This window comes from Apodemus sylvaticus, chromosome 13 (assembly GCF_947179515.1).
Source record: "Apodemus sylvaticus chromosome 13, mApoSyl1.1, whole genome shotgun sequence".
NCBI lineage: Eukaryota > Metazoa > Chordata > Mammalia > Rodentia > Muridae > Apodemus > Apodemus sylvaticus.
Window position 1 is genome coordinate 90377817 of NC_067484.1, and position 27486 is coordinate 90405302.

At 45.3% G+C, this 27486-nt stretch overlaps 1 protein-coding gene across 3 annotated transcripts in view; it reads left to right on the forward strand.

The window, feature by feature from the left end:
* The window catches only part of Kctd1 (potassium channel tetramerization domain containing 1), a 208215-nt gene that overhangs the window by 95113 nt on the left and 85616 nt on the right, over positions 1–27486 (forward strand). The window contains exon 1 of one of the 3 annotated variants that reach the window (XM_052155617.1): positions 9450–10077. The exons of 1 other annotated variant lie outside the window; for it this stretch is intronic. Coding sequence is in view for 1 of the 2 variants with exons in the window: in XM_052155615.1 (XP_052011575.1) it covers positions 10417–12210 (1794 nt within the window). In the remaining variant the exon portion in view is untranslated. Of the gene's footprint in view, positions 1–9449; positions 10078–10135; positions 12211–27486 lie in introns of those variants that run through there. One more of the 3 variants, XM_052155615.1, reaches the window with a different exon arrangement.

Below are 27486 nucleotides of genomic sequence, written 5' to 3' on the forward strand. Positions count from 1 at the left end.
GAAGTGGTCACCTCCAGTGTGACTCTGTTTAGACCTATGGTCCTTAAGGAGATGCCTAGGATAGCATGAAGAACTGGGAGCAGGGGCCTCACCGGTAGAGATGGGAGAGGGGGGGGGAGAGGGAGAGAGGAAGAGAAGAGAGAAGAGAGAGAGGAAGAGAAGAGAGGAAGAAAAGAGAGAATAGAGAGAGAGGAAGAGAAGAGAGGAGAGAGAGAGAGAGAGAGAGAGAGAGAGAGAGAGAGAGAGAGAGAGAGAAGGGATCTCTCTATACTCTTTCTACCAGAGAAGAAGCAGCCAGACGCAACTGACACCTTAATTTTGGACTTTGAACTTTCAGAACTATAAGAAAATTAATTTCTGTCATTGAAATCATCCAGTCTCAAGGCAGTAAGTGTGTGTGTGAAGGCAGCTAAAGCAAACTAATACACTGGCAGTGGCAGTTAATTCACTTATTGATGAAAGTCCACTACAGATTGAAAGCAAGTTGTGATGTGTAGTTGACAGAGCTAGGTACCCTGTGGAGGTAGGAGGCTGAAAAGGGGCGGACAGAAGGCTGGGAACAGAAACTGTGAGTTTCTGTTCTAGATAAATGTGCAGACATAACATATACATGCTACAAATAGTTTCTGTGGCTTTTACTGCAAATCCCTGTTTCCTTGGCCTGTGGCTCTCCAGAGGGTGGTGTAAGCCAGCAGCAGCAGTCTCTGGGAGCCTGAACCCCCTTATCCTACCTGGGACTGCCTGCATCAAGCTTGGCGAGAAGGCCCAGCATTTCCAGTTTCCACCAGTCTCCTGGGCCATTTGGAGGCAAGTCAAGAGTCAGAATCAGCTGGGACTACCAGCCAGGTATTGGCCAAGGTCGTGGACTTTCTAGCATTGTTTTCTTTGGAAACAAGTTGTCACAGGTGTGTTCAAGCCAGGGGTCAACCTGGTGTCATTCCTCATGTCCCATCCACTTTGTTTTCTGCATTGGCCAGGAATTCACAGGGTAGGATTGTCATCCCAAACAGTGGGGACTCATGTCAGGGAAATCCTGCAGAGGATGCTGGGTGATTAAACTGGAACTAAATCCTGAAGAAGTTACACTTGGAGTTAAAGAAACTGGGTGGTTTCTGCCAGGGGAAGAGACACATTGCAACGGTGTTGAAAACCAGGGCTTTTGGGCCCCAACCCTGCCTGCTTCCCTTAAATGATTGACAGGTTACATTGGTTCAGCTTGGGTCTTCTAAGGAACAGGTTTCATAATTTTCATTCGATTTTCCAGGGGATTCACAGTCCCGAGGTGGTTAGTTACCATTGCTGGAGAGGAAATTGCTTTCTGGTTTGATAAATTATATTAGCTTTAGAAGCAATGTTTCTTGTGGTGGGGTCAGACTGGTATTGAAATTTTCCATATAAAGTGTGGCATACACATCCCTGAGCCACATTCCTGACCTCTGGAGTTGACACCTAAGAGTCTGAATTTTTAAACAAGTTCTCCAGATGGATGGGGAGATTGTGATGCAGGCTCAGGCTCCAAATCTAAAAACCAGCAACACCAGGATGGAGGGGTAGCTCAGGTCTAAAGAGATGGTTCAGGTCTAGAGTGCTTGCCTTCCAAGCAATGGGAACATAAGTTCAATTCTCAGAACCCACATAAAAAAGACAGAGGTGGTGCACCCAACCTACTCAAAGCTAATTCTAGCAGTGAGGAGGTAGAGACTCATGAATACATGGGATGCCCTGGCCGGCCAGCCTAGCCCATTCTGAAATCCTGGCCAGGCCAGTGAGACACCCTGTTTCAAAAAAAAAGATGGACAGAACCCGAGGAATGACACTCTAGTCTGATTTCTGGCTTGAACACACACGCACACACACACACACACACACATACACAGAGAGAGAGAGAGAGAGAGACAGACAGAGAGACAGAGAGACAGAGAGACAGAGAGACTCACAGAGAGAGAGGGAGAGAGATTGATTAACTACAAATTTAGAATACATGTTAGTCACCAAAACATGGTGCTAAGGTCTATAAGGCCTAAAAAAACCATTGCTTTCAATCACCTAAATGCCACAAAACTGGGACTCATGCCACAGCAAGCTGATTCCTGAGCCTCGCTCTGCGATCGATCATCCCTTAAAGCTGTCTTTTGTATGTCACCATATGGCTGCAGAAGGGGCTTGGCTTGCATATTCCCTTCAAACCATGGTAGTTCAAACCGGCTTCCCGGGATGGGAGCAGAACAGCCCCCTGAGGCCTCTAAGGAAATAGGACGACTGTTAGTGAGCACACCGGCCCACCTACTCTCTCTCTCTCTCTCTCTCTCTCTCTCTCTCTCTCTCTCTCTCTCCTGGTGATGCATGGGTCCTTGAACTCGTCTTCTCCCTACCTTCCCTATCACTTGCTTTGAAGGTTTATTTCTTAGGATTCTTAAAGCTGAGAAATCTTAGATGAAAGAAAAGGCCAAAACCTAGCAAGAGCCTTTTTGCCAGCAGAGATGCCGCAGACGCCTGGAGCAGCACAGGGGTCTGATGCAGCAGACAGTGTCAGGACAGAGCAGCTGTGCCAGGGAGCCCCTTCTATGACAGAGCCACTCCCTCATCACCCATTAAGGCATTAATCCCTGAGTGAGAGCCTGGTCCTCTCCTGAAGGTCTCACCTCTCAAGTGCCATTAACACAGCACACTGGGGATTAAGTCTCTAGCTCATAAAATTTGGAAGACACATTCAAGCCATAGCCTCTACTGATGACAAGTTTTGATTTCTGAATGTTTAAATATTTAATGTTTAAAACTTAAATAGTAAACTTTATGGGGTTGAATCTGTGGAAACATACTGGAAAACAGATTTTTGTTTTTTTCATGGAAAAATCGAAAAAGAATCAAAAGAGACTGACCAGGAGAATTGTTCAGAAAGTGTGTGTGCTCTGCAGCTGGACTACCTAGGGAGATGCATAACATAGAAATCAGTTTCTCATACACTTATAAGACAGAAAAGAGTTTTCCAAGTCCAGACCCTCAGCAAACACTCCCTAAATGTGACCCAGAAACTCGTGTGCACATTCGCGTGCGCACGCACGCGCACGCACACACACACACACACACACACACACACCTAGGTTAGATTTCTCTGGTTTCTACATCTTCCCTTTCTCTTATAGTCAGAAACATATCATAAGCCACAGTCTCATGTGCTCTTTAGCTTCAGGGAGGAGCCACAGAGAGAAACGCCATCAAAGTGGACGCCATCAATATTAGAAGAGTCTGGTTTTATTTGGAGAAGTCACCTGTGATCCTTGGATATCACAGACAGAAGATGGACTGGAGAAAGAGTCACCTCGAGTTAGCAATCTTCTACCAGTAGTAGTGCTGCCCTAAGGGTCCCCTTCCCTGCCCCTCCCTCAAGCAGCCCCTCCCTGTCAGGCTTGAAGCTCAGAAGGCCCAGCATCAAGTTAAAGAAATGGAACAAACTCATTCCACGGCTTCTTTAAATATTCAGAGAAACCCATGTGCCCCTATCAGTTAAATTAAGCTTTGCTTAGAAAAAGTAAGTCAATTAGTTCAAAATGTGGGTTAGAGCTTCTGGGTATTTAAAAAGGATTTTTTCCTTCTTCTTTTTTTTTATTTTTAAGTTCATTAGAAACACAGCCCCAGGGCAGGTATATACTGATACCTCCTCACTTCCTATGAGGATCCACCAGATACCTTGATACCAGTTTCTGATATCTGGATCTTCAAATGCTGGTCCTTAAACTCTCTCCGGGCTTGGACTGTGTCATTGACATCAAGCCCTTTTGCTTAATATCCTGTCTTCACTTTCATCATCGATAGTCACCAAGAGGTGCCTAACAAAGCTGCTAAGAAAGCCTGCTTCCTTCTTCATTTAGCAATACTTTGTGAACTTTTGTCCACAAAGGCAGGTCTCTGAGACATTATGAACTATCATTGTGGAACACACCTTGAACGTAAACTGCAGAACTCATTAGTCCTTATGGCCTAGACACAAAATAAGGCAAACAGAAATAAAACAAGATTTTTTTTTTTTGAGAATCTGGACTTCCAGCAGTGATTTTCATGCAGTTCTTGGCCATTGTCCATGAACACAGTCATGACTTGTGAAGTAGTCACCTATGTGCTTTCTTTAGAGATTGTCCTACCTGGTGATGACAAAAAAAAAAAAAAAAAAAAAAAAAAAACAACTATATCAACATTTGGAGATTAAGTATTGTTTTTAATTTTTATTGTTCACTTTGTTTTGATCTCACCAGTTCAATAAACTACTTGAATACAGAAAATGGTTTCAGAAATATTTTATACACTAAAACCATTGTAAATAACTCTATTATTCAAAAACATTTATTACACGACATTAACAAATATTATTTTTCTACTTTAATTAGCATTGTGATGAAATGGAAATATATATAATATATTATGTAATAAGTATATGTGTATATAAAATAACAGTACTGATGGGTGCTTCTGTAGACTCTTTAAAGATAAATGGCCAGAAGATAAGGAAGTGACTCTTCTTGCTAATTGTTTGACTGTCTTCAGATTTGAATCCTTTATTGGCCAAGTGACATTTTATTGTCAGGATATTATAACAAAGTGAGACAGTACATTTTCAGATTCTGCAAAAGACACAAATTGCTTATGGAAAATCACATTCCTCTTGTATGTTATTCATTTTAAAAAGATCTAGGAAACTGGTAAGTAACTCTTAGCAGGGAAGGCACAAAATTACAGTCACCTGGTAGCAATTAGAATCTCACCATTCTACTCCTGCTGATCACTATGTTACGTTTACTGTGGCCTGTTTTTCTGGCATATGACCAAAACTATGCACTATTCTTCCTTGCACCAAAGATGCACACAGAATAGCCAAGAACTTGAGTAGAATATTTGCAGGTTGGCCTGGTTGGGTGAGGAGCATTCCTTTTCTCTCCAATGTTTCATTCAGAGTTCTTCTAAAACACAAATGGGGCTTTATTTCCAATAGTTTAGGAACATAGAACCCCTGTGTGATGAAGGTTATACCATGTCTTCACCCATTTCTGCACTATTCAAAGCCTAGGGTCTTGTCCAGGCAGTATGTCTTACCAAAAATCCCCAAGCCACGTGCACAGAAACTTGAGACAACTTGAATGGCAGGGAATCACTTCCTTAAGAGTGAGAGTGGTGTGTGTCTGTGTGTCTGTGTTTATTTTTGATTCCTTAGTGACCTGCATGTGGTAAAGACGTTTGGTTATGGGCTATGGAACCAGCTTGCCTATCCTGGAGAGGTCTGGAAGACCTGGGCCGTGAATTTTAACTTTTTAACATTTATTTTACGTGTTTCTACAGTGTTGGGAGCCAGACTGAGGGCCTCTTGCCTGCTGCAGTAGTTTCTTTCACTAACTATACAGCACAGCCTACAGCGTAGCAAAACCTTTTGAAATGCATTGGCCTTGGTTTTCTCAAAATATGGGAGACATTGGAGCTTTAATAGCTAAGAGATAATGGTGCAGCCTGTCTGACATGTCTGACACTCCAGCAGTTGAGAGGAGGATGAGGCAGGAAGATCTTGAGTTTGAGACCAACCTGAGCTACCTCATGAGTCCTTGTCTCTAAAATCAAATCAAATCAAACAAAACACAAAAAAATATGAACCAATAGTTAAATGTTTTCTAATGTTTCAGATATCATGTTAAATGCTTAAAAATAGCAACTTATTTAATTACAAAATAATCAAAAGTTGTTGACTTATATCCCAGAACACAGAATAAAGAAAAGATCGAGACTTTTATACAAGGTTCACTTGGTATAAGGGAAAGTGGGATTCGAACCCAGACAACCAAGGGTCAGAAAGGAAGCTCTCAGCAGTCCTGCTCCACAGCATGCACATAAGTGAGCTACGCACAAGTATTTGTTCATTTATTGAGTATTTTCTATATGCCAGTCCCCTTGCAGAAATATTTGGGGGGAATGTATGGGATTACTCATGAACATAGTTTCTCTTCCATTTTGTAGAGCTAGACTACATGAGTTCAAATTTCATTTGAGTTCAAAAAATGGTACTCAAGATGATCCTCAATTGAACACAACAAAATTAATAGTGAAATTGGAAGAAAAGGAAGATATCAAAATAGCTTCAATTTGAATTCATATTTAGCCTCAGAAAGCACTTTATGAATCTTTAAGTAATCAATCAAAAGAGCATGGTTTTCTCTTTTGATTTTTTTCTTTAAAGTGATTAACTAAATGCTTTTTCTGGCCTCTGCCCAGGAGCCCACAAAATCCTGTGGGTTTAGCAAAGCAAATCCTCTCCAACTCACCTCTCATAATACACAGACACCTCCATTCCCTAGATCTGCCTTTAAAGAGTCCACAATAAGTCAGTAACCCCACTGGGGGTGGGGGGAGGGAAGGATGTGCTCCCTTTCTCTGCTGCAGCAATAACTTTCTGCAAAATTTTCCACTTAAAAATATCGACAATGGGCATATTAATCCAAAACCATTTTCTCTGTAATCCAAACAGAATTCTCTCTAACTTTCAGGGACTGGTGTTGTCTAATCATTAATATTATTTTTTTGTCCTGCTCTTGAATTCAGAATATTGTCCATGCTCTTTTAGGTTTTTCAAATTAAAAAAAAAAACCTGATAAATATGGGATTTAACTAATCACAAGCCCCATTTGTTTATTTGTTCATTTATTTATAACAAATGGCTAGAGAGGTGGTCCTGCCCTGGGCAGCATTCTGAGACACTTACGCAGTCCCTACAACGTCCTGAAATAGGAACCCACGGCCTATGGATCAGGTGTGTGTGAGTGTGTAGAATTTCCTCTTCAAACAAACTAATCTCTACTTTCTGAGATAGGGGAAACACAGGGACCTAGGTGGTGCTTTCTAATGACGCTGACATAGACAGCTCACAAGGACAGAGCATTTTGTGGAAGTTACAATCCTCTCCAGGTGACTTATGATGAAGAATCGGACAGTTGGATGATTGCAGCAAAAGTTCCACATTGAACTGGATTGGTTTTTGTAATAAAGAACTATGGCTCTTGCACAGTTTTGAGTGGGGAGTTGAATAAATTTCAGAATGTGAAGTCAAATGGAGACTTAGAAACCAGAGAGACTAAACAAGCACTATTGCACCAACAAAAACAAAAACAAAAACAAAAAACCAAAAAAAAAAAAAAAAAAACCAAAAAAGAGAGCATACTTTAAAATTATTTTTTCGATTTCAAACCGAGTATATGGAACCACGGGATGTTTTTAAGAGATCATTTAATGATCGTGGAACTGAACTCTTTTCTGAATTCAACTGTAATTTTATGCGATTGCTTTTTAAACAGTAAGCATCTTTAAACAGTAAGTATCTTTCTCTCCTTTGGTGGAGACAGTGAGGAAAAGGCGCTTATTTGATATTTCTCGTTATGTTTGCTTTGCTTTGTTTCTGGCGGTTCTGCTCGGTAACTATGTTGGTTAATAACCTGAAGAAGTCTTTTTCAGGGTCTGATGAAGCATCCTTATAGGTATAAAGTTTTGGTTGCCAGTCAGAAGCTGGTGCGAGAAGCTGGTCCCTAGTTTAAATTCGGGTCCTGCCGGTTGTTCGAAAATTGTCAAAGGCAGCTCCTGAAACTGCTGTTTCTCCAAGTCCGTTAAAAAGCGATTCGTGCCTGGGTGGCTTTTCCCTCTCCCCAGTCCTGCTAATCCCCCACCCCCATCGCCTGGCTTTTGCCAGTAGGGACTTGCCCTGGGGGGTATTTTGTCCTGGGAACACAAAACTATTTTCTTTTCTGGAAATACGTTGACGTCAACTGGAAGCTGTTTTTGGTTGCTTTGTTTCCCGGAGCGTCCAACCCAGTACACCGCCTCCGGCAAACTGCAGGCAATTGGAAGCAGCTCCCCTAGAGGGGAGGGGAGCGGGTGTCTGCATGGGAGCGAGTTGGGGGAGTATTGCACTCACTATGCTGCAAAAGTGGGGAGACCAGGAGAGCGACTCCCTCCTGGGCCCAAGCTTGGAGCTGGAGCCTCTAGAAATGCGCCCGGAGCCAGGGCGGACCCAGAGTTCAAAGCACATCTAGAAGTCAAGGTTACCTGCGGTTAGTTAAGTGACTTGCCTGAGCCCAACTGAGTTCTCAGCACTGCAGCAATTCTCCAAGGTTTCAAAACCTGGCACCATCCCTGGACGAAATGAAGGCACTCGGGAAGTGGCGGTGGGCAACTAGTCTGTGCTGGCTCCTGAGCTGAGCTCTGAGACATGTGTGTCCACTTAGCTGCCCAGTGCTCCAAGCTCTGGGAAGCTAGTACATTTCTTTACGTATGTCCAGAGCTGAGATGGAGAACAAAATATTGTGACAAATCTGACAGCCTCCCTACTAGCACCTAGAGAAGAATTCCCCAGAAGTATAACCTAACCTCCAGGATCCTCTTCTCCTTGACAGTTGTAATAAGAGGGCGCGTGTGCGCATGTGTCTGTCAGTGTGTGTGTGTGTGTGTGTGTGTGTGTGTGTGTGTGTGTGTGTGTGTGTTGTTTCCCAAAGGAGCAGGAGGGAACCTGTGAGTCAGGGACTTGTTACAACTTGTTTCACACCTGGCATGGCTTCCCAACGCTCTGTGGTGTCCAGGGCTGAGGAAGCTCTTCGAGGGCCAGCCACTTAGATGGCCACTGGGCCCAGACTTAGCCTTTCTTTTTTCTTATTTAACATTCCTTGTAAATTACAATGTGATGGATGGTTTCTATAGTAGCACAAAATGATAAACGCCCTGGGGGGCGGAGGGGGAAGGAGAGGCAACAGTGAAAGACGGAACAAATAGTTGAGGCAGGGCTCCCCTGCTGAATTGAGACGTAGAGGCAAATTCCAATGACGTTCCTAGGACCAAGCCAGGCTGCCTCCAGGGAGACGTGGCCTGGCACTTGTGCGCACTGCTGCAATCTGGCTCCATTGGTTGTTCTTGGTCTTGAGTCTCAGGCCTGGCTGGCAAGAGAAAGTTAGGATGACCACCAGGCTACTGCCATCAACGAATAGAATAGTTAAGGTCCTGGTGTCACTAGGGCGCTACCCCAGGGTTTGGTGGTGACGTGCCTAGACTCTGGGCGCGCCAGGGGCGGAAGCTGGCTGGAAGTGGGACAGTACCTCCTATGGGAAAGCGGGATCCGGCGAGCTCTCTGGCTGTCTTTCCAGTTTCCGAGGTGCCCGCCCCCACGTGCCCGAGGCAGCGCAGCCCCGAGGGCAAACGCAAGGCAGTTGGCAAACTTAAGAGCGAGAGCGCGCTGGAGATCCTAATTGCTAGAATTGTAGCGAGAGCGGGGGCGACCCAAACTAAAGTTCACTTTTTCCACCCGCCCGCTCTCCCGCTTGCTTATCCTTTAAGGCTCCGCAATGTTTTAGTGCCAACCTGGGCACTCCTCGCCCGGAGTGTTGTGTCATTTTGCTCTAGGGCAGGAAGGACGACGGCCCTAGTGGGTGGCAAGTGGGTCCCTAGGGTCCCGGAAAACTGCTCTTCCCACATCTCCCCTCCCACCAACCCCTCCCAATCTTTCTTTCTTGCACTTTCCTGGGGCTGGCTAGACCAGCGTGGACTTGCCCCAGACCTTTGGGGAGCGCCCCAGGTCTTTAATGACAGCTTAAAAGTGGCAGTTGGAAAAGTCTAAACAGAAGAGGCTGACGTGGGGCGTGTTTCGCTTCTTAGCAAGAGTCGGGATGGGAGCTGGGAGCCGCGCTGCTGGCCCCAGGCCCCCGCGCCTCGCCGCCAGCAAGTAGGTGGGGGAGCCGCTGCTGCCGCCAGCCCCATCCCGCTCCCAAGCCTCGCCTGCTGCGCCCTGGCCGCGGGCACACAGAGGGTGCAGGGCCTCCCTGAGCCTCCTCCACCCAGCTCATTAACCTGCGTGCTCCGGGCGGTCCCGGACACCGGCTCCTCGCAGCAGCACCCGCGGCCGGCTCTCTGCAGCAGCCTCTCGGATCCCCCGGCTCCGGGGGGCAATGAGGGGGTGGTGGAGGGGGCACTGCTCCTCCGGCATTACCTAGTGAAGGGACACCGCCCCGCCCTCCCGCCGGCCCTCCCTCGCGCCCGCCCGGGCCCGCGGGCCCGCTCCGCCAGAGGGTAAGTTGGGAGTGTTTCGCCCCCACCGACAGCTGTCCCTCCCCTCCCTATTTTTTCCCCAAAGTTTTCCTAGAAGTGGGGAACAGGCTAAAGAAGGAATAAGGTCCGGCTGACCTCCCTCTTTTACCCGCTCCAGGCCACAATTATACCCCGCTTCCCCTCCCTAGCATCCCCTCGCCCCTCCCGAGAGGCGCTCCAGAATGACAATTGGAGCGCGGCTCCTTTAAGAGCCCGGCTTTGCCTCCCGGTAGCTGAAGGTCATTAAACACAAAAGCTCTCAGCGCTGCGGTCCAATATAGCGCATGCGCCCTGCCCGAGGACTGGCAGGGAGACGGCAATATGGCGAGAATGCCTGGCAGCGGGGACTGTAACACCAGCGCGGGCGGCAGCGCCGCTGCTGCGGCCGAGAACAATGGGGAGCGGGGCGAGGGCGAGCGCGGGGCCGGGGGCCGCGGCCGCCGCTACGGCCGCCCGCATTACTGCAGCGCGGGCGAGGAGGAGGAGGAAGAGGAGGAGGAGGAGGACGAGATCCAGGAGGTGCAGATAACGGGGGACGAGGAGGAGGACGGAGGTGGGGGGCTGGAGGAGGACGAGGAGGAGGAGGAGGAGATGGGGATGGACTGGGAAGAGCCCCTGGAACCGGAGGACTCGGCCGGGGAGGAGCTGGAGCCGGAGCCGGTCCATATGATCCATATGGACCAGAGCGCCGCGCTGGAGCCCGAGGCGCCGCCACGACTGCTGGCGCCCCGGGCCCGCGCGGGGCCGCCCGGGGACAGCGCGGAGCTGGACCCCGACGTACTGCAGCGCCCCGAGCGGGCCCGGCTGAGCGAGAACACCAGGCTGGCCACCCGCTACGCCGTGCGCATCTTCCGGGAGTACCTGAGCGAAAAGGCTCAGAGCCCGGACTTCGAGACCATGGACAAGGGGGCGCTGTGCCGCGTGCTGCGCTCCTTCTACGCCGAGGCCCGTTCTAAGAGCGGCCAGCTCTACAGCAAGTCCTCGCTCATCAGTATCCGCAGCTCCCTCAACCGCTACCTCAACGAGCCCCCTTACTGTCGCACGCTCGACCTCACCAAGGACCCCGAGCTGCGCAGCGCCAACCTGACGCTGGCCGCAGTCATCCGCAAGCTCGAGGAGCAGGGCGCGGGGCCCGTGGTGCAGAAGCAAGCCATCACGCGCGCCGACCTGCGCAAGCTCTACACCTCCAGCGTCTTCAGCACCAACACGCCCTTTGGGCTGCTCAACAAGGTCTGGTTCGAGACGTGCATGTACTTCTGCACGCGAGGCCGCGAGAACCAGCGCGAGCTGGAGGAGGACTCCTTCGGGCTGGCCATGGACGAGGACGGTCGCAAGTTCGTCTACTTCAAGTCGCTCGGGCCTTACCACAAGTCGCGTTCCACGTCCTGGAGTAAGAAGCGGGCTGAGAGCAGCGACGAAGAGAACTTGCCTCGCATGTATGAGACGGGCACTGAATTCTGTCCCTACGCCAGTTTTGTCAAGTACCTGTCGAAGCGCAATCCCCTCTGTAAGGCGTTCTTCCAGAGGCCCCGGGACCACTGCAGCGAGGGCGATGTGACTTGGTACGAGAACAAAGCCATAGGCAAGAACTTGCTGGGCACCAGGATGCAGATGCTCTCCAAGGCAGCCAAGCTGTCCAAGACCTACACTAACCATTGCATCGGCGCGGTGTCCATCGCCACGCTCAACAGCATCGCGGGCATCGGGACCAAGCTAGGCTCCCCGGCCCCGCAGGGCTGCTATACCGACTCTCTGAACGGGTCAGCTCGTCACCACTCCCACCATGCCCCCACCCATCCTTCCCACCACCACCGCCCCCAGCCGCCCTCTCTGGGTAACACTTATATCCTCCCCAAAGACAGCCAGGTTGGGCCCGACGTGAAGTCAGAGGCTGCGCCCAAGCGCGCGCTGTACGAGTCAGTGTTCGGGTCTGGGGAAATCTGCGGCCCTTCTTCCCCCAAAAGACTTTGTATCCGTCCCTCCTCGGAGCCTGTGGATGCGGTGGTGGTGGTTTCCGTGAAACACGACCCCCTGCCTCTTCTTCCAGAAGTCAATGGGCACCGAAGCACCAATTCTCCCACCATAGTTTCACCTGCTATTGTTTCCCCCGCCCAGGTAACCAAACTGAAGTCTATGCATGAAATATTTGTCCGGTACCAGTTCGGGACTAACTTTTGTGCTCTGATAGATCTGGGTTTGGGAGGGAGGGGAGAATTTTTTTTTAAGTAGTTGTTACATTGCGCGGGATTTGATACAGTCCCTGGAAATGAAACTCCTCATGCTTTTGGGGGCGGGAGATTTTACACCTAACCTTTAAAAGATGCCAAGGACCCCTAGCTTCCAAGTCGCTACAGCAAAGTAAAGCTAGAAACCTCAAAGTTCTCAGAACAAAAGGTTTAAGCTCGCTCTTGCAATGCCTCTCATGATGCCTGAGTTTTATAACGCAAGGACTGCCAGAGCGCTAGAGGTAGTTACCTAAAACATTAGAACGAAGTTACATTTAAAATGCCCCATTGCATACTCGCCATAACTTCTGAAGAAGATAGGAAAAACGCTTCTAAATTATTAAAAAAAAGAAAACATGCCAATCCCATTTCCTGTAGATTGCTTTTTTTGTTGTTAAAGGGGTGGAGACTGCAGCGGCCTGCTGTGGAGTACCAGTTTATTCTTCTGACACGCAGCCCCTTGTAATCTGACCTTTGGGGTGTCTTCCCGTTAGTGTTTGTTAACTTTACTCAGATTGTAAAGCGATGTCTGAGCTGGGGACACGATACACAGGAGTGCAGCTGGGTCGTGCCTAGGGCACTTGCCTGGTTGAAACTTGCTCTCCAAACAAGGAAGTTAAGGGAAGCATCACCCCCAAAGTAAGTCATGAGCCAGACAAGAGTGAAAAATGGGCAAATCAGCTCACCTGTCCTGGCTTAGGTATTGTCATGAAATCTGAAAGAAACCTACTCAATCCATCATAGTACTGACTACACGGAGACTCCCTCCTGAGTGTTAGAAACTTTCCCTTGATCCTCTGCCCTGCGGAATCTGTTCCCTAGCACTGGCAAGGTTATCTTGATGTCTTGGATGCTTCTCCGGAAGGCAGTCATAGGAGGTCTCTTGTGCTCCATTCTGCCAGCAGGCAGTGCTACAGGAAGTTTGTTACTATCTTGACCTCCCCTACTATCAGCGGAAATAGAAATTCTGCCCCAAGTATAGAGCTCTAATGCAGGCCTGTCACTACCTCTGTGCTTTTTCTCCAAAGTGGAAATTCCAGTTTGGACAAGCTGACAGCCTGCTTACCAGCTAATGGGCATGCCTCAAGGCTGCCAGGAAGGGCTGGGAATGACAGTGTAAGCAACACTGGCCCTCTCAACCACACAGGGTCTGCAGGCTGTATCCTGTGCTCTCTCTGTGTTTCATCTGTCAGGAGTCATTTAAAAGTGTTTTAAAGGTGGAGAGGCAAGTTGCTTTTTCTTTGAAAGCAAAACAGAGATGTTCACATTCTTCTAATAAATACCCTCAAAGTGCCCTGGGTTAGAGTGGCACCTGATTAAGAGTTTTAAAGCTTAAGAATGTGTGTGTATATATATACATATATATATATATATATACATGTATATATATAATGTTTTAAAGCTTAAGAATGTGTTATATATATAATAGTACATATCATATGTGATATATTATATATAATAGTATATATCATATGTGATATATATATATATTATATATTGTCAGGGCTAGACATTGATGTCATATAGATGTGTGACAAAAGGGTCAGGAACAGTTGATTTTCTTCTTTCCTGGCTTTTGTTTTCCAGGAGTCTACACCTCCCTCCCCCAGCTCCCCCCCACCCCATTTCTCTTCCTCTAGTGGGCTAAATCAGCCTATGGGGCTTCATGCCGACAGTTTTTTATTCTCTAGTCATTGTCAGGTAACTCTGGGAGTTAAATGTAGATCTAAGTATATTGTGCTTATATGATGACTAACCATGGTTGTCCCACAAGGTCTTAACTGGAAGGCTCTTTTAGTTAAAACTCTGAAGAACAGGGGTTCTGTTTGCACTTTTGGGGATGGGGATTCCTACAGATCAAGTCCAGGGCTCTGTGCGTATCAGGTGGGGGCTGTATTGCACTGCATCTCCAGCCTTGTGTGCATGTATTTGATAGTCACATTTTCAATTAGAATAAAGCAGAAAATATTTCTTTTTAAGAAACTAGCAGTAAGATATTGAAGAGAACTTTAAACTTCTGGCTTCGTCAGCACCCACTGAAGGGGAATCAGCATGAAATGGATGTTTGCTTTAGGGGGAAGATAGTACTAAATTTTTACCTTTGGCATACATTAAAATCCCCATCTTTGTGAATTAATGACTGGTGTGGTGAGTGGTCAGTTGAGATGTAAGGTGTCTGTTTTTCTCCCTCATCTCAGTGCCCTGGAGATGCCTGGTGGGCTATGAGCTCCAACTTTGCCTTTCTTAATTATAAACATGGCACCTTAACCTTAATACTGGCCAGTGGTGGCCATGCTGGTACAGACTTCCTAAGGCAGAGGTCAGGCACCAGTGCTGATGCTGAAGCCTCCTTTTACATGGTGAGATCCCCAGGAGATGAAGAGTCTGCTGATGGAGATTAACTCATAGTATAGTCCCTTCTTATCCTCAGGAGACAAGTTCCTAAGACCACATGGTAGCACTGAACCATGGATAGATATATCCTGTCCCCTCCTCCCCACCCCCTGTCATAAAGTTTGATTCATTTATCAGGCATAATAGGAGATGGACAATAGCATCTTTTGATAAAAAAAATAGAACAAGTGAAAATCCCTCAAGAAAACTTATCTAATCCTTATGACTTATTTATTTCTGGAATTTTCCATTTAATATTTTAGATCATAGTTGACCTTGGAAAGGAGAACTATGAAATAAAGGATGAATTCTCTTTCCTTTTTTTTTTTTTTAACTCCTGAGGGTGTTAAATGTCTTCTCCTATGGGAATGGTAGAAAATGAGTACACTCAAGAATAATAAGGAGTATGGAATTTATGATCTTTCCTTTAGTGTATCTGCCTTTGGGAGAGGTAATGGTAGTGTGAACTGACCAACTCTAATTATTTTTAGTGATGTTAGCAGTCAAAAGTACTTTTTCCCCCTACTGAAGTGTCACAATTATAACATTTTTGGTAGGAAAACTTTGCGAGTTCCATTGTATTTCGTTGTTTGTTTATGTGTTTACTTCGGTTCTGGGAACTGAACCTGGGCTCTGCAGTGCAATCCTACCTCAAAAATAAATGTTAAAAAAAAATATTAGGCCTACTACTACATCCTATATCTTTATAACTATTCTCTCTATAACTATACTGAAGATGTAGCTCAGTGATATAGCTTATATGACGCATGCCCAGAGACAGAGCTGCAGGCAGCAACCCCCCTCCCCACATGCACACACACACACACACACACACACACACACACATCCTCCTCCTCCCCGCACACACACACTCATCAACTTCAGGAGTACTTGCAGACTTGTGACCAAGGTGTCTGGTTACACTTCTTGGCCCTAGCCCAGATCCATTCTGGAAGTACTTTTAAGGAATTCTGTAAGTAGAAAGTCTAGCAGCATAGTGGTTCAGGTAGAGTGAGACCCCTCTTTCTGTGAGACCTGCCTCCCTGTGTTGTTCTTGAGTTGATCCTTACAGTATACAAGCTAGACAAGGGAGCAGCCACCTAGCTGACACACACAGCTCTTTAATTTTCCTTCTGGAAGAAGCCAGGTGCTAACATCACTGTGGCTTTTAGGGGGATGCAGTGGTGTTAGAGAAAGTTGTGTTGTGTAGCCCAAACTGGCCCAGAATCGCAGGTCCTGCAGCCTTTGCGTCCTGGTGGTGGGTGTTTATAGGTGTGCCCTATGATGCGGTCCCCGTGCTCACTTCACATACCTTAGTGCTGAAGAAGCTGCTGTAAGGTGCTACATATATATTTGATGGAAGGAAGGGTGCACTTAATGTAGTGCTGAAACCATCGCTGAGCTTGTGTTATGGTCTCTGAGGAAGGTTAGGCAGAGAAATGCCGCTTTGTAAAGGTAAGAATCTGTGCGGGTATGAAAGGCTTCCACGGAAACAAGACGTCTTTGCACTGGTTACTTGGGAGCATGCAAGTTTCCTTGATAAAGATGGGTGTTTTCGGGTTTCCTTAGTTTCGGTTTGTGGCTGCATCCCCTTTCCTACGGAAGGTAAGAACGATGTTTGCTCTTTTAGGGAAACCTCTGCATGCCTCGTGCGTGTGTGCCCAGCTTACAGTTCTCCCTCAGGAAGGAGGAGCTGCGTGCTGACTAATTCAGCCTTGTGCCAGGAATTATTAAATTGATCAGTTTTCTACTTGGCAAGTAATCTCATTGGCAAGATTTCAACCTCATTTCATGTTAAAACCAGATAAAACTAAGAAAGTTAAAAGCTGTTTTTTTGTGGGGAGGGGAGAGCTATAAGGGCCTCATGTAGCTCAGGCTAGCCTTCTACTTTTAAGCCTTTTTTTCTATCTCCTGAGTGCTGTGGTTACAGGTATTAGCCATTATGCCTGGCTGATACATTCAATGTTTTGCAGCTGTTGTCTGTTGGAGGAAAGTGACTGGGTTTATATTTTTCTTTATAGAGTCTTATATGTTACTATTGCTATCAGTACTAGGGAATGTTGTTATTATTATTATTTAGTTTTCATTACTTTTGGTGAAATAGGGTCACACTGTGCCCATTTTCCTGTCTCAGCCACGTAAACAGCTAAAATTCAGGGCTACACCACCACATCTAGAATTGATCATTTCAAATTTATATAAATCAATACCAAAGACTAGTTCACTGTCCATTAAAGCAGATAGATAAAACAGATGCCTGGGTGTCACCTATGTAAAACAGGAGTGTCCCACTGCTGGGCTTCTCTGAGTTGAGTCCTTATCCACAAAGCTCAAGGTTAACCATCCCAGCTCCCAAATCACGTAACATTTTAAGTAAGTTTCTTCTGGATTGCATTCATAGCTATCCTGAACCACAGGATGGATAAACCTGATGTAAAATTCAAATATTTGGGTCACTCTGATTTGAAATTAGGTCCCTCTAAAGACACCACTTTTTGTTTGTTTGTTTTTTTTTTTTTGTTTAACTTTTTTTTGGATTGGATATTTTCTTTATTTACATTTCAAATATTTCCCCTGTTCCAGGTCTCCCCTTCAGAAACCCCCTATTCCATCCCTCCTCCCCCTGTGTCTGTGAGGGTGCTCCCCCACCCACCCACCCACCCATTCCTGTCCTCCCACACTAGAATTCCCCTACACTGGGGCATCGAACCCCCTCAGACCAAATGGCCTCTCCTTCCACTGATGTCCAGCAAGGCCATCCTCTGCCACATATGTGGCCAGCTCTATGGGTCTCTCCATGTGTATTCTTTGGTTGGTGGCCCAGTTGCCAGGAGCTGGGAGGGGGGGGGTCTGGCTGGTTGACACTGTTGCTCCCTCCATGGGGCTGCAAACCCCCTCAGCTCCTTCAGTCCCTTCTCCAACTCCTCCATCCAGGACCCCATGCTCAGTCCAATGGTTGGCTGCAAGCATCCACCTCTGTATTTGTCAGGCTCTGGCAGGGCCTCTCAGGAGACAGCTATAACAGGTTCCTGTCAGCAAGGACTTCCCAGCATCCACAATAGCATCCAGGTTTGGTGGCTGTATATGGGATGGGTCCCCAGGTGGGGAAGTCTCTGGATGGCCTTTCCTTCTGGCTCTGCTCCACATTTTGATTCCATATTTCTTCCTGTGAGTATTTTGTTCACCTTTCTAAGAAGCACTGAAGCATCCACTCTGGTCTTCCTTCTACTTGGGCTTTATATGGTCTGTGAATTGAATCTTGAGTATTCTGAACTTTGGGGCTAATATCCACTTATCAGTGAGTGCATACCATATGTTTTCTTTTGTGATTGGGTTACCTCACTCAGGATGATATTTTCTGGTTCCATCCATTTGCCATGAAGTCATTGTTTTTAAAAGCTGAGTACACAAAGTACTCCATTGTGTAAGGGTGTAAATGTGCCACATTTTCTGTATCCATTCTTCTGTTGAGGGACATCTGGGTTCTTTTCAGCTTCTGGCTATCATAAATAAGGCTGCTATGAACTTAGTGGAGCATGTGTCCTTATTACATGTTGGAGGATCTTCTGGGTATATGCTCAGGAGTGGTATAGCTGGTTCCTCAGGTAGTACCATGTCCAATTTTCTGAGAACTGCCACACTTATTTCTAAGTGGTTGTACCAACTTGCAGTCCTACCAGCAGGAGGAGTGTTCCTCTTTCTCCACATCCTAACCAGCACCTGCTGTCCCCTGAGATTTTGATCTTAGCCATTCTGACTGGTGTGAGGTGGAATCTCAGGGTTGTTTTGATTTGCATTTCCCTGATGACTAAGGATGTTGAACATTTCTTTAGGTGCTTCTTGACCATTCTAGTTTCCTGAGTTGAGAATTCTCTGTTTAGCTCTGGTTCCCTTTTCTTTCTTTTTCTTCTTTTCTTTTCTTTTTCTTTTCTTTCTTTCTTTTTCTTTTCTTTTCTTTTCTTTTTTCTTTTTTTCTTTTTTTTTTTTTGGTAGGGTTATTTGTTTCTCTGGAGTCTAACTTCTTGAATTCTTTGTATATATTGGGTATTAGCCCTCTATCAGATGTGAGATAGATAAAGATCTTTTACCAATCTGTTGGTTGCTGTTTTGTCCTATTGACAGTGTCCTTTGCCTTACAGAATCTTTGCAATTTTATGAGGTCCCATTTGTCGATTCTTAATCTTACAGCATAAGCCATTAATGTTCTGTTTAGGAACTGTTCTCCTGTGCCCATGTGTTCAAGAATTTTTCTCCCTTTCTTTTCCATTAGATTTAATATATCTGGTTTTATGTCGAGGTCCTTGATCCACTTGAACCTAAGCTTTCTACAGGGAGATAAGAATGGATCAATTTGCATTCTTCTACATGTTGACCACCAGTTGTACCAGCACCATTTGTTGAAAATGCTGTCTTTTTTCTATTGGATGTTTTAGCTCCTTTGTCAAAGATCTCCCTTCATGGGGCTGCAAACCCCCTCAGGTCCTTCAGTCCCTTCTCCAACTCCTCCATCCAGGACCTCATGCTCAGTCCAATGGTTGGCTGCAAGCATCCACCTCTGTATTTGTCAGGCTCTGGCAGACATAGGTGTGTGGGTTCATTTCTGGGTCTTCAGTTCTATTCCATTGATCTACCTGCCTGTCACTGTACCAATGCCATGCAGTTTTTATGACTATTGCTCTGTAGTACAGCTTGAGATCAGGAATGGTGATTCCCCCGGAACTTCTTTTATTTTTGAGAATAGTTTTCAGTATCCTGGGTTTTTTGTTATCCCAGATGAATTTGCAAATTACTATAACTGTATGAATAATTGAGTTGGAATATTGATGGGGATTTCATTGAATCTGTAGATTGCTTTCGGCAGGATGACCATTTTTACTATGTTATTCCTGCCAATCCACGAGCATGGGAGATCTTTCCATCTTCTGAGGTCCTCTTTGATTTCTTTCTTCAGAGACTTGAAGTTCTTGTCATACAGATCTTTCACTTGTTTGGTTAGAATCACACCAAGATATTTTATATTGTTTGTGACTATTGTGAAAGGTCTCATTTCCCTAATTTCTTTCTCGGCCTGTTTGCCCTTAGAGCATAGGAAGGCTACTGATTTGTTTGAGTTATTTTTATAACCAGCCACTTTGCTGAAGTTATTTATCAGCTGTAAGAGTTCTTTGGTGGAATTTTTGAGGTCACTTAAGTATACTATCATATCATCTGCAAATAGTGATATTTTGACTTCTTCCTTTTCGATTTGTATCCCTTTGACCTCCTTTTAATGTCTAATTGCTCTAGCTAGAACTTCAAGTACTATATTGAATATATAGGGAGAGAGAGGGCAGCCTTGTCTAGTCCCTGAATTTAGTGGGATTGCTTCAAGTTTGATGTTGGCTACTGGTTTGGAATAGAATGCTTTTACTATGTTTATGTATGGGCCTTGAATTCCTGATCTTTCCAAGACTTTTAGCATGAAGGGATGTTGAATTTTGTCAAAGCCTTTTCAGCATCTGATGAGATGATCACTCAGTTTTTCTTTGAGTTTATTTATGTAGTGGATACATTGGTGGATTTCCATATAGTGAACCATCTCTGCATCCCTGGGATAACCATGGTGAATGATCATTTTGATATATTCTTGGATTCAGTTTGGGAAAGTTTTATTGAGTATTTTTGCATTGATATTCATAAAGAAAATTGGTCTGAAGTTCTCTTTCTTGGGTCTTTGTGAGATTTTGGTATCAGCGTAATTGTGGCTTCATAGAATGAATTGGCTAGTGTTCCTTCTGTTTCTATTTTGTGTATTTGTTTGAAGAATATTGTTATTAGGTCTTCTTTGAAGGTCTGATAGAATTCTGCACTAAATCCTTCTGGTTCTGGGCTTTTTTTGGGGGGGGGTGTTGGGAGACTTTTAATGACCTCTTCTATTTCTTTAGAGGTTATGGGGCTGTTTAGATGGTTTATCTGATCCTAATTTAACTCTAATTTAACTTTAGTATTTGGTATCTGTCTAGAAAATTGTCCATTTCATCCATATTTTCCAGTTTTGTTGAGTATAGGTTTTTGTAGTAGGATCTGATGTTTTTTGAATTCCCTCAGTTTCTGTTGTTACTTTTCATTTCTGATTTTGTTAATTCAGATATTGTCTCTATACCCTCCAGTTAGTCTGGCTAAGGGTTTATATCTTGTTGATTGTCTCAAATAACCAGCTACTGGTTTTGTTGATTTTTTTGTATAGTTCTCTTTGTTTCTATTTGGTTAATTTCAGCCCTGAGTTTGGCGATTTCCTGCCGTCTACTCCTCTTGGGTGTGTTTGCTTCTTTTTGTTCTAGAGCTTTCAGATGTACTGTTAAGCTACTAGTGTGTCTTCTCTCCAGTGTGTTTTTGGAGGCACTCAGAGCTATGAGTTTTCCTCTTAGCACTGCTTTCTTTGTGTCCTGTAAGTTTGGGTATGTTGTACCTTCATTTTCATTGAATTCTAAAATGTCTTTAATTTCTTTACTTATTGCTTCCTTGGCCAAGCTTTCATTTTTAGAGCATTGTTCCATGTGTTTTTGTTGTTATTGAAGACCAGCCTTAGTCTGTGGTGACCTGATAGGATGCATGGGATTATTCCAATCTTCTTGTATCTGTTGAGGTCTGTCCTGTGACCAATTATATGGTCAATTTTGGAGAAGGTACCATGAGGTGCTGAGAAGAAGGAATATTCAGTCATTTTAGGATGAAATGTTCTGTATATATCTGTTAAATCGATTTGGTCCATAACTTCTGTTATTTTCACTGCATCTCTGTTTAGTTTCTATTTCCATGATCTGTCCATCGATGAGAGTGGGGTGTTGAAGCTCAAAGCACACTATTATTGTGTGAGGTGCAATGTGTGCTTTGAGCTTCAGTAAAGTTTCTTTTATGAATGTGGGTGCCCTGGCATTTGGAGCATAGATGTTCAGAGTGGAGAGTTCTTCTTGGCAGATTTTGGTTTTTTGGTTGAGTATGAAGAGTCCTTCCTGATCCTTTTTGATAGCTTTTGGTTGAAAGTCAATTTTACTCATTATTAGAATGGCTACTCCAGCTTGTTTCTTGTGACAATTTGCTTAGAAAATCATTTTCCAGTTCTTTACTCTGAGGTAGTGTTTGTCTTTGACACTGAGGTGTGTTTTCTGTATGCAGGAAAATGCTGCTTCCTGTTTATCCAGCCTGTTAGTATATGTCTTTTTATTAGGGAATTGAGTTCATTGATGTTAAGAGATATTAAGGAATATCAATTGTTGCTTCCTGTTATTTTTGATGTTATTTTTATGTTTGTGTGGTTACCTTCTTTTGGATTTGTTGAAAGAAGATTAGTTTCTTGCTTTTTCTAGGGTGTAGTTTCCCTCTTTGTGTTGGCATTTTCCATCTATTATCCTTTGAAGGGCTGGATTTGTGAAGAGATATTGTATAAATTTGGTTTTGTTAAGGAATATCTTGTTTTCTCCATCTATGGTAATTGAGAGTTTTGTTGGGTATAGTAGTCAAGGCTGGCATTCATGTTCTTTTAGGGTCTGTATGAGATCTGCTCATCATCTTCTAGCTTTCATAGTCTCTAGTGAGAAGTTTGGTGTAATTCTGATAGGTCTGCCTCTATAAGTTACTTGACCTTTTCCCCTTACTGCTTTTAATATTCTTTTGTTGTTTTGTGCATTTGGTGTTTTGTGACAGGAGGGATTTCTTTTCTGGTCCAATTTATTTTGAGTTCTGTGGGCTTCTTGTATGTTTATGTGCATCTCTTTCTGTAGGTGAGGGAAGTTTTCTTCTATAATTTTGCTGAAGATATTCACTGGCCCTTTAATTTGGAAATCTTCACTCTCTTCCATACCTATTATTCTTAGGTTTGGACTTCTCATTGGGTCCTGGATTTACTGGATGCTTTGTGTTAGGAGCTTTTTGCATTTTGCATTTTCTTTGACTGTTGTGTCAATGTTTTCTATGGCATCTTCTCTACCTGAATTTCTTCTATCTCTTGTATTCTGTTGGTAATGCTTGCATCTGTGGCTCCTGATCTCTTTCTTAGGTTTTCCATCTCCAGGGTTGTCTCCCTTTGTGATTTTTTTTATTGTTTCTATTTCAATTTTTAGCTCTTGGATGGTTTTCTTCAATTCTTTCACCTGTTTGGTTGTGTTTTCCTGTAATTCTTTAAGGGATTTTTGTGTTTCCTCTTTAAGGGTTTCTAGCTGTTTACCTGTGTTCTCCTGTATTTCCTTAGTGGAGTTGTTTAAGTCTTTCTTAAAGTCCTCTATCTTTATCATGAGATGTGATTTTAAACCAGAGTCATGCTTTTCTGGTGTGTTGGGGGATCCAGGGTTCGCTGTCATGGGAGAACTAGGATCTGATGATGCTAAGTAGCCTTAGTTTCTGTTGCTTATGTTCTTGCCCTTGCCTCTCACCATCTGGTTATCTCTGGTGATAGCTGGTCTTGCTGTCTCTGGTTGTGGCTTGTCCCTCCTACAAGCCTGTGTGTCAGTACTCCTGGGAGACCAGTTCTCTCCAGGAGGAATTTGGGTATGGAGAGCTGTGGCACAGGGTCAGCTCTGTGGTGCAGATGGAAACCAGAAGGATCCTATCTCAGGCTGTTCCTTGGGTCCTGTGTCCTGATGATTCTGGTCGGGTCCCCCTTGGGCCAGGAGTTGGAGCAGAATGGTGTTCTTACCTGTGCTCACATGTGTGTCAGCACTCCTGAGAGACCAGCTCTTTCCTGGCAGTATTTGGGTATGGAGAGCTGTGGCACAGGGTCAGCTTTGGGCACTGTGGTGCAGATGGAAATGGGAAGGATCCTGTCACAAGCTGCTCCTTGGTTCCTGTGTCCTGAGGGCTCTGGTTGGGTTCCTTGGAGCAGAAGTGGTTGTCTTACCTGTGCTCACAGGCTTGTGTGCACTCCTGGGAGAGTAGCTCTCTCCTGACGACGGTATTTGGGTATGGAGTGCTGTGGCACAGGAAGAGCTCTTGGCCCTGTGCAAGATACCACTTGTTATTATCAAAGTAGATTCTGAACAGAGAGATACCCCCTCCCATCCCTTTTGGTTTTCTGAGACAGATCTCATGTAGCCCAAGCTGGCCTTGAACTCATTGTCTGGTCAAGGGTAAACTGGAGCTGCGGATCCTCCTGTGTTTGAATTGCACCATGACACCAGGTTTGTGTGGTGCTAGGGGTGGAATCCACAGCTCCAGGCCTTTGGGGCAAGCACCCAACACACTGAGCAACACCTCCAGCCTGAGACGCTCTTTTTCAGTACCCCTAGTTGGACTGGAGATGACTTGGGGTCCTTGACGCAGCATTGGCCAGTGAGAAAGCCCACTCCAGCTCTGAAGTTCTTGGTTTTGGGCTATCATTTGGTGCCATTTTGAAAGCACAGATGTTGGAGTTGCTGGGTAATTGTCCAGGCTACAGGTTCTAGGAGCAAGCGCGTAAGCTAGCACTCTGGCTCTGATCCAGATTTGTTCCTAGAAGCTGCATGACCTCTCACCATTCATGGTTCATTGGTGAGGTAATGGTTAAAAGATTCCTGTGGAGTATGTACTACATAAGTTATGGTGTAATTGAACTTATTGTTCCAGAAGGAATATAGGAATATTGATCTTAATAAACCAAAGTGAAAAAAAAAACACCCAAAACTGTAGTTTTAGAATTTGAAACTTTGAAGGAATCCACCTTGTTTGTGTGTGTGTGTGTGTGTGTGTGTGTGTGTGTGTGATTATGTGTGTCAGTTTCTGTCAGTTTTTATATGTTTGTGTCAGGGTGTGTCAGTGTATGTGTGTGTATGTCTTCAAGTGGGTGTCAATGTGTCTGTTTTTTGTATGTCCGAGTGTTTGTGTATGTCTGTGTATGTGTGAATGTGTGTGTATCATTGTCTATGTTTGTGTATATGTATGTCAGGGTGTGAGTGTGTGTGTATGTGTGTCTGTGTGTCAGTGTTTGAATGTGCATGTACATGCTCATGTGCATGTATGTGTCTGTATGTGTGTGTGAGTGTGTGTGTGAATGTATATGTGTGTGAGTGTGTGTGTCTGTATGTGTGTGTGAGTGTATGTGTGTGTAAGTGTATGTGGGAATGTATGTGTGTGTGAGTGTATGTGTCTGTATGTGTGTGTGAGTGTATGTGTGAATGTATGTGTGTGTGAGTGTATGTGTCTGTATGTGTGTGTGAGTGTATGTGTGAATGTATGTGTGTATGAGTATATGTGTCTGTGTGTGTGTGAGTGTATGTGTGAATGTATGTGTGTGTGAGCATATGTGTGTATATATATGTGTGTATGTATGTGTGTATATGTATGAGTATGTCTGTGTGTGTCTAGGACTTTGTCTTCCCTGTTTGCTTTTCACCTTAATGTGGAAGTCAGGTCTCTCACTGAGGCTGGCTTCATTGATTTGTCTAGTCAGCGGGCCAGTGGCATGCAGGGGTCCTCTTGTGCTGACGCAGACACACCTGTCCCTGGACTGGCTTTTCCCTGGCTCTGTCCCTCACGCTCATGGCAAACCCTTCAGTGAGCCACCCCAAAGCCTGCAGTGGCCCAGTTTGATGTAACACTTTTATGTTCTATGATGCTGAGTTCAGTTCAGCCCTAACTGAGTGTCTTGCTGTGTGCTACCAAGAGGAGCAGGCCTAGACCCTCCCTTTTGTGCAGATTCGCAGGGGACAGGGGTTCAAGGCAGTCCTCCGTGTGGTGACAGACACAGTGGAAATGGGCAAACTCTTCTGGCCAGCCTCTGGAACTCCATTTGGGTTTCATGCTCATAGCTCTCTCTTAGCCTTCTCTTCCCTGCCTTCCAGAGAGGATGGGCCACACAGTGTGAGATGGCTTCTTTCTGGTGGTCTGTAAATAAAGAGCAGTAATGCTCCGAGAGGTGCCTTGACCCAGCAAAGGCTGTGGCTGAGGCTGAACACAGACCTACTGGCTGCTCAGGCTCATGACTGCAGACTGGCTAAGGAAGCTTGCTCCATGAGCTCCAGGACGCCAGACTCCATACGAGTCTTTTAAGGTCTTCAGTAATTCTGGTCCTATGGGTCCACACTCTGCCAAACTGCCTTTTCAATCTGAGAGAGATCCGTTTGCATTTAACAGTTAATTAAGTGACATTTTTGCCTTACATCATGGCTTAAGTTTTGCTTGAGTCTCAGATAAGTCTTTTTGTTTTAATTATAAAGGCGGGAGCTGTTGTAAGCACCGCGAAGCCAAAGATGGGGGCTTTGACTAACCAGGAACTGCTCACTTGGAGGCATCCTTCTGTGCTTGCCCAGGCCGTTCCGCGGTGTGAGTCCCAGGAAACCTTTTCTGGAGACCCTCTACATTCTGAGGTGTGTAGTTTGAGCTCCTGCCATTTGTCGGGTAGTGACATTGGTTGTGTTTTAACTCCCTGTCCCCGCTTCCCCGCCTTGCTATGCCTCCCCGCTCACCCTCCCAGGCACTGACAGAGTGAGGAGTTTCAATCTCCAATGGTGAACCCTCTAGAGACACCTCTGAGAGCTGAGATCACTATGATGATCTTAAAAGAGAAAAAAAAAATGGTACAGGCTAAAAGAGTGGCATCATTCCCCTCCCCCAGCCCCTCTCCCTCCCCGGAATGTGAAGCACAGACCATGCTGTTGGTGACCTCATCTGTCAGGGAGCACCCCTCATCCCCAACAGCACCACTGCTTTCCTGTGGCCTGCAGTGAACCCTGGAAGACTTGTTTTGATTGGGTCTGAGAGGAGGGGGCAAGAATGTGCCCCAGGAAGGGGCTGACAGATTTAAGATAGCATGTGGGGCCAGGCCCCACCCCCTGGAGAGGACAGGAGGTGGGCAAAGGGTGTAGAGGCCTGACCCAGGTTGTCACTTCCGTTACTGAATTAAGATGGCATGAAGATGGCCTTGGGAACCTTGTAACTGTCAGTTTCTAGTCTTACTTCACACCTGAAGTCAGTTAATGCAGTTAGCACAACGTCTTCCATTTGGTCCTTTCAGGACACAGGGAAAGAGAGTGACTATTGGTAACACTGTTCCCTTTGGAGCCGTCCACTCTGTACCCAATAGGAGGCTACATTAACAAGTGTATAACATAGTTATATATTTAACTTACTAAACATAATAAACATATTTAAAGTCTTGTATTACCTGTAGATTTGTCTACCTTATTGCTTTATAAAAAATGATCATAATCTTTATACACATGGACACGAATAAACTTAATTTTGTGTGTGTGTATGAAAGAAAGACACTGAGACAGAGACAGGGTTTCACTATGTATAACTGCAAGCTGGCCCGAAACTCCTTGCTGTGTAGCCTGAAGTAGCCTCAAACTTGGGGCAATTCTCCTGCCTCAGCCTCCCGTGTCTATCACCACACCCAGCCTTGCATTTGATAGTTTAAAAGCACGATTTTTCATTGTGTTGAAGTCTGTGAGGACATTACTCAGGGAAGGCTCCTTGAGCATGGCTAATTTCAGTACCCTTGCTTGTTCCTGTTTCAGACATGTGGTTTAAGGGCTGTCATGTAGGCCTGTGAACTATTTCCACCTTCCCAGCTGCCATGGGCCATAGAGTAGACTCGCCAACCAGATCGAGGTAGGAGGGAGAGTGGAAGTGCTGGGTTCTTGTCTCACTGGGCTGTGGGTGGCAGAGACTTTGCTGCTCTGTCCTGGTGTGCGTGTTCACGGCCTCTCCAAGCAGTGAGTAAGGACCGGGGCTCACTGGAGGCTTTCCAGGGCCCCATCAACCTGACCATGTACATTAGTGAGATGCTTGTTGGAGGTACAGTGCATTGGTTGAGCTTTGG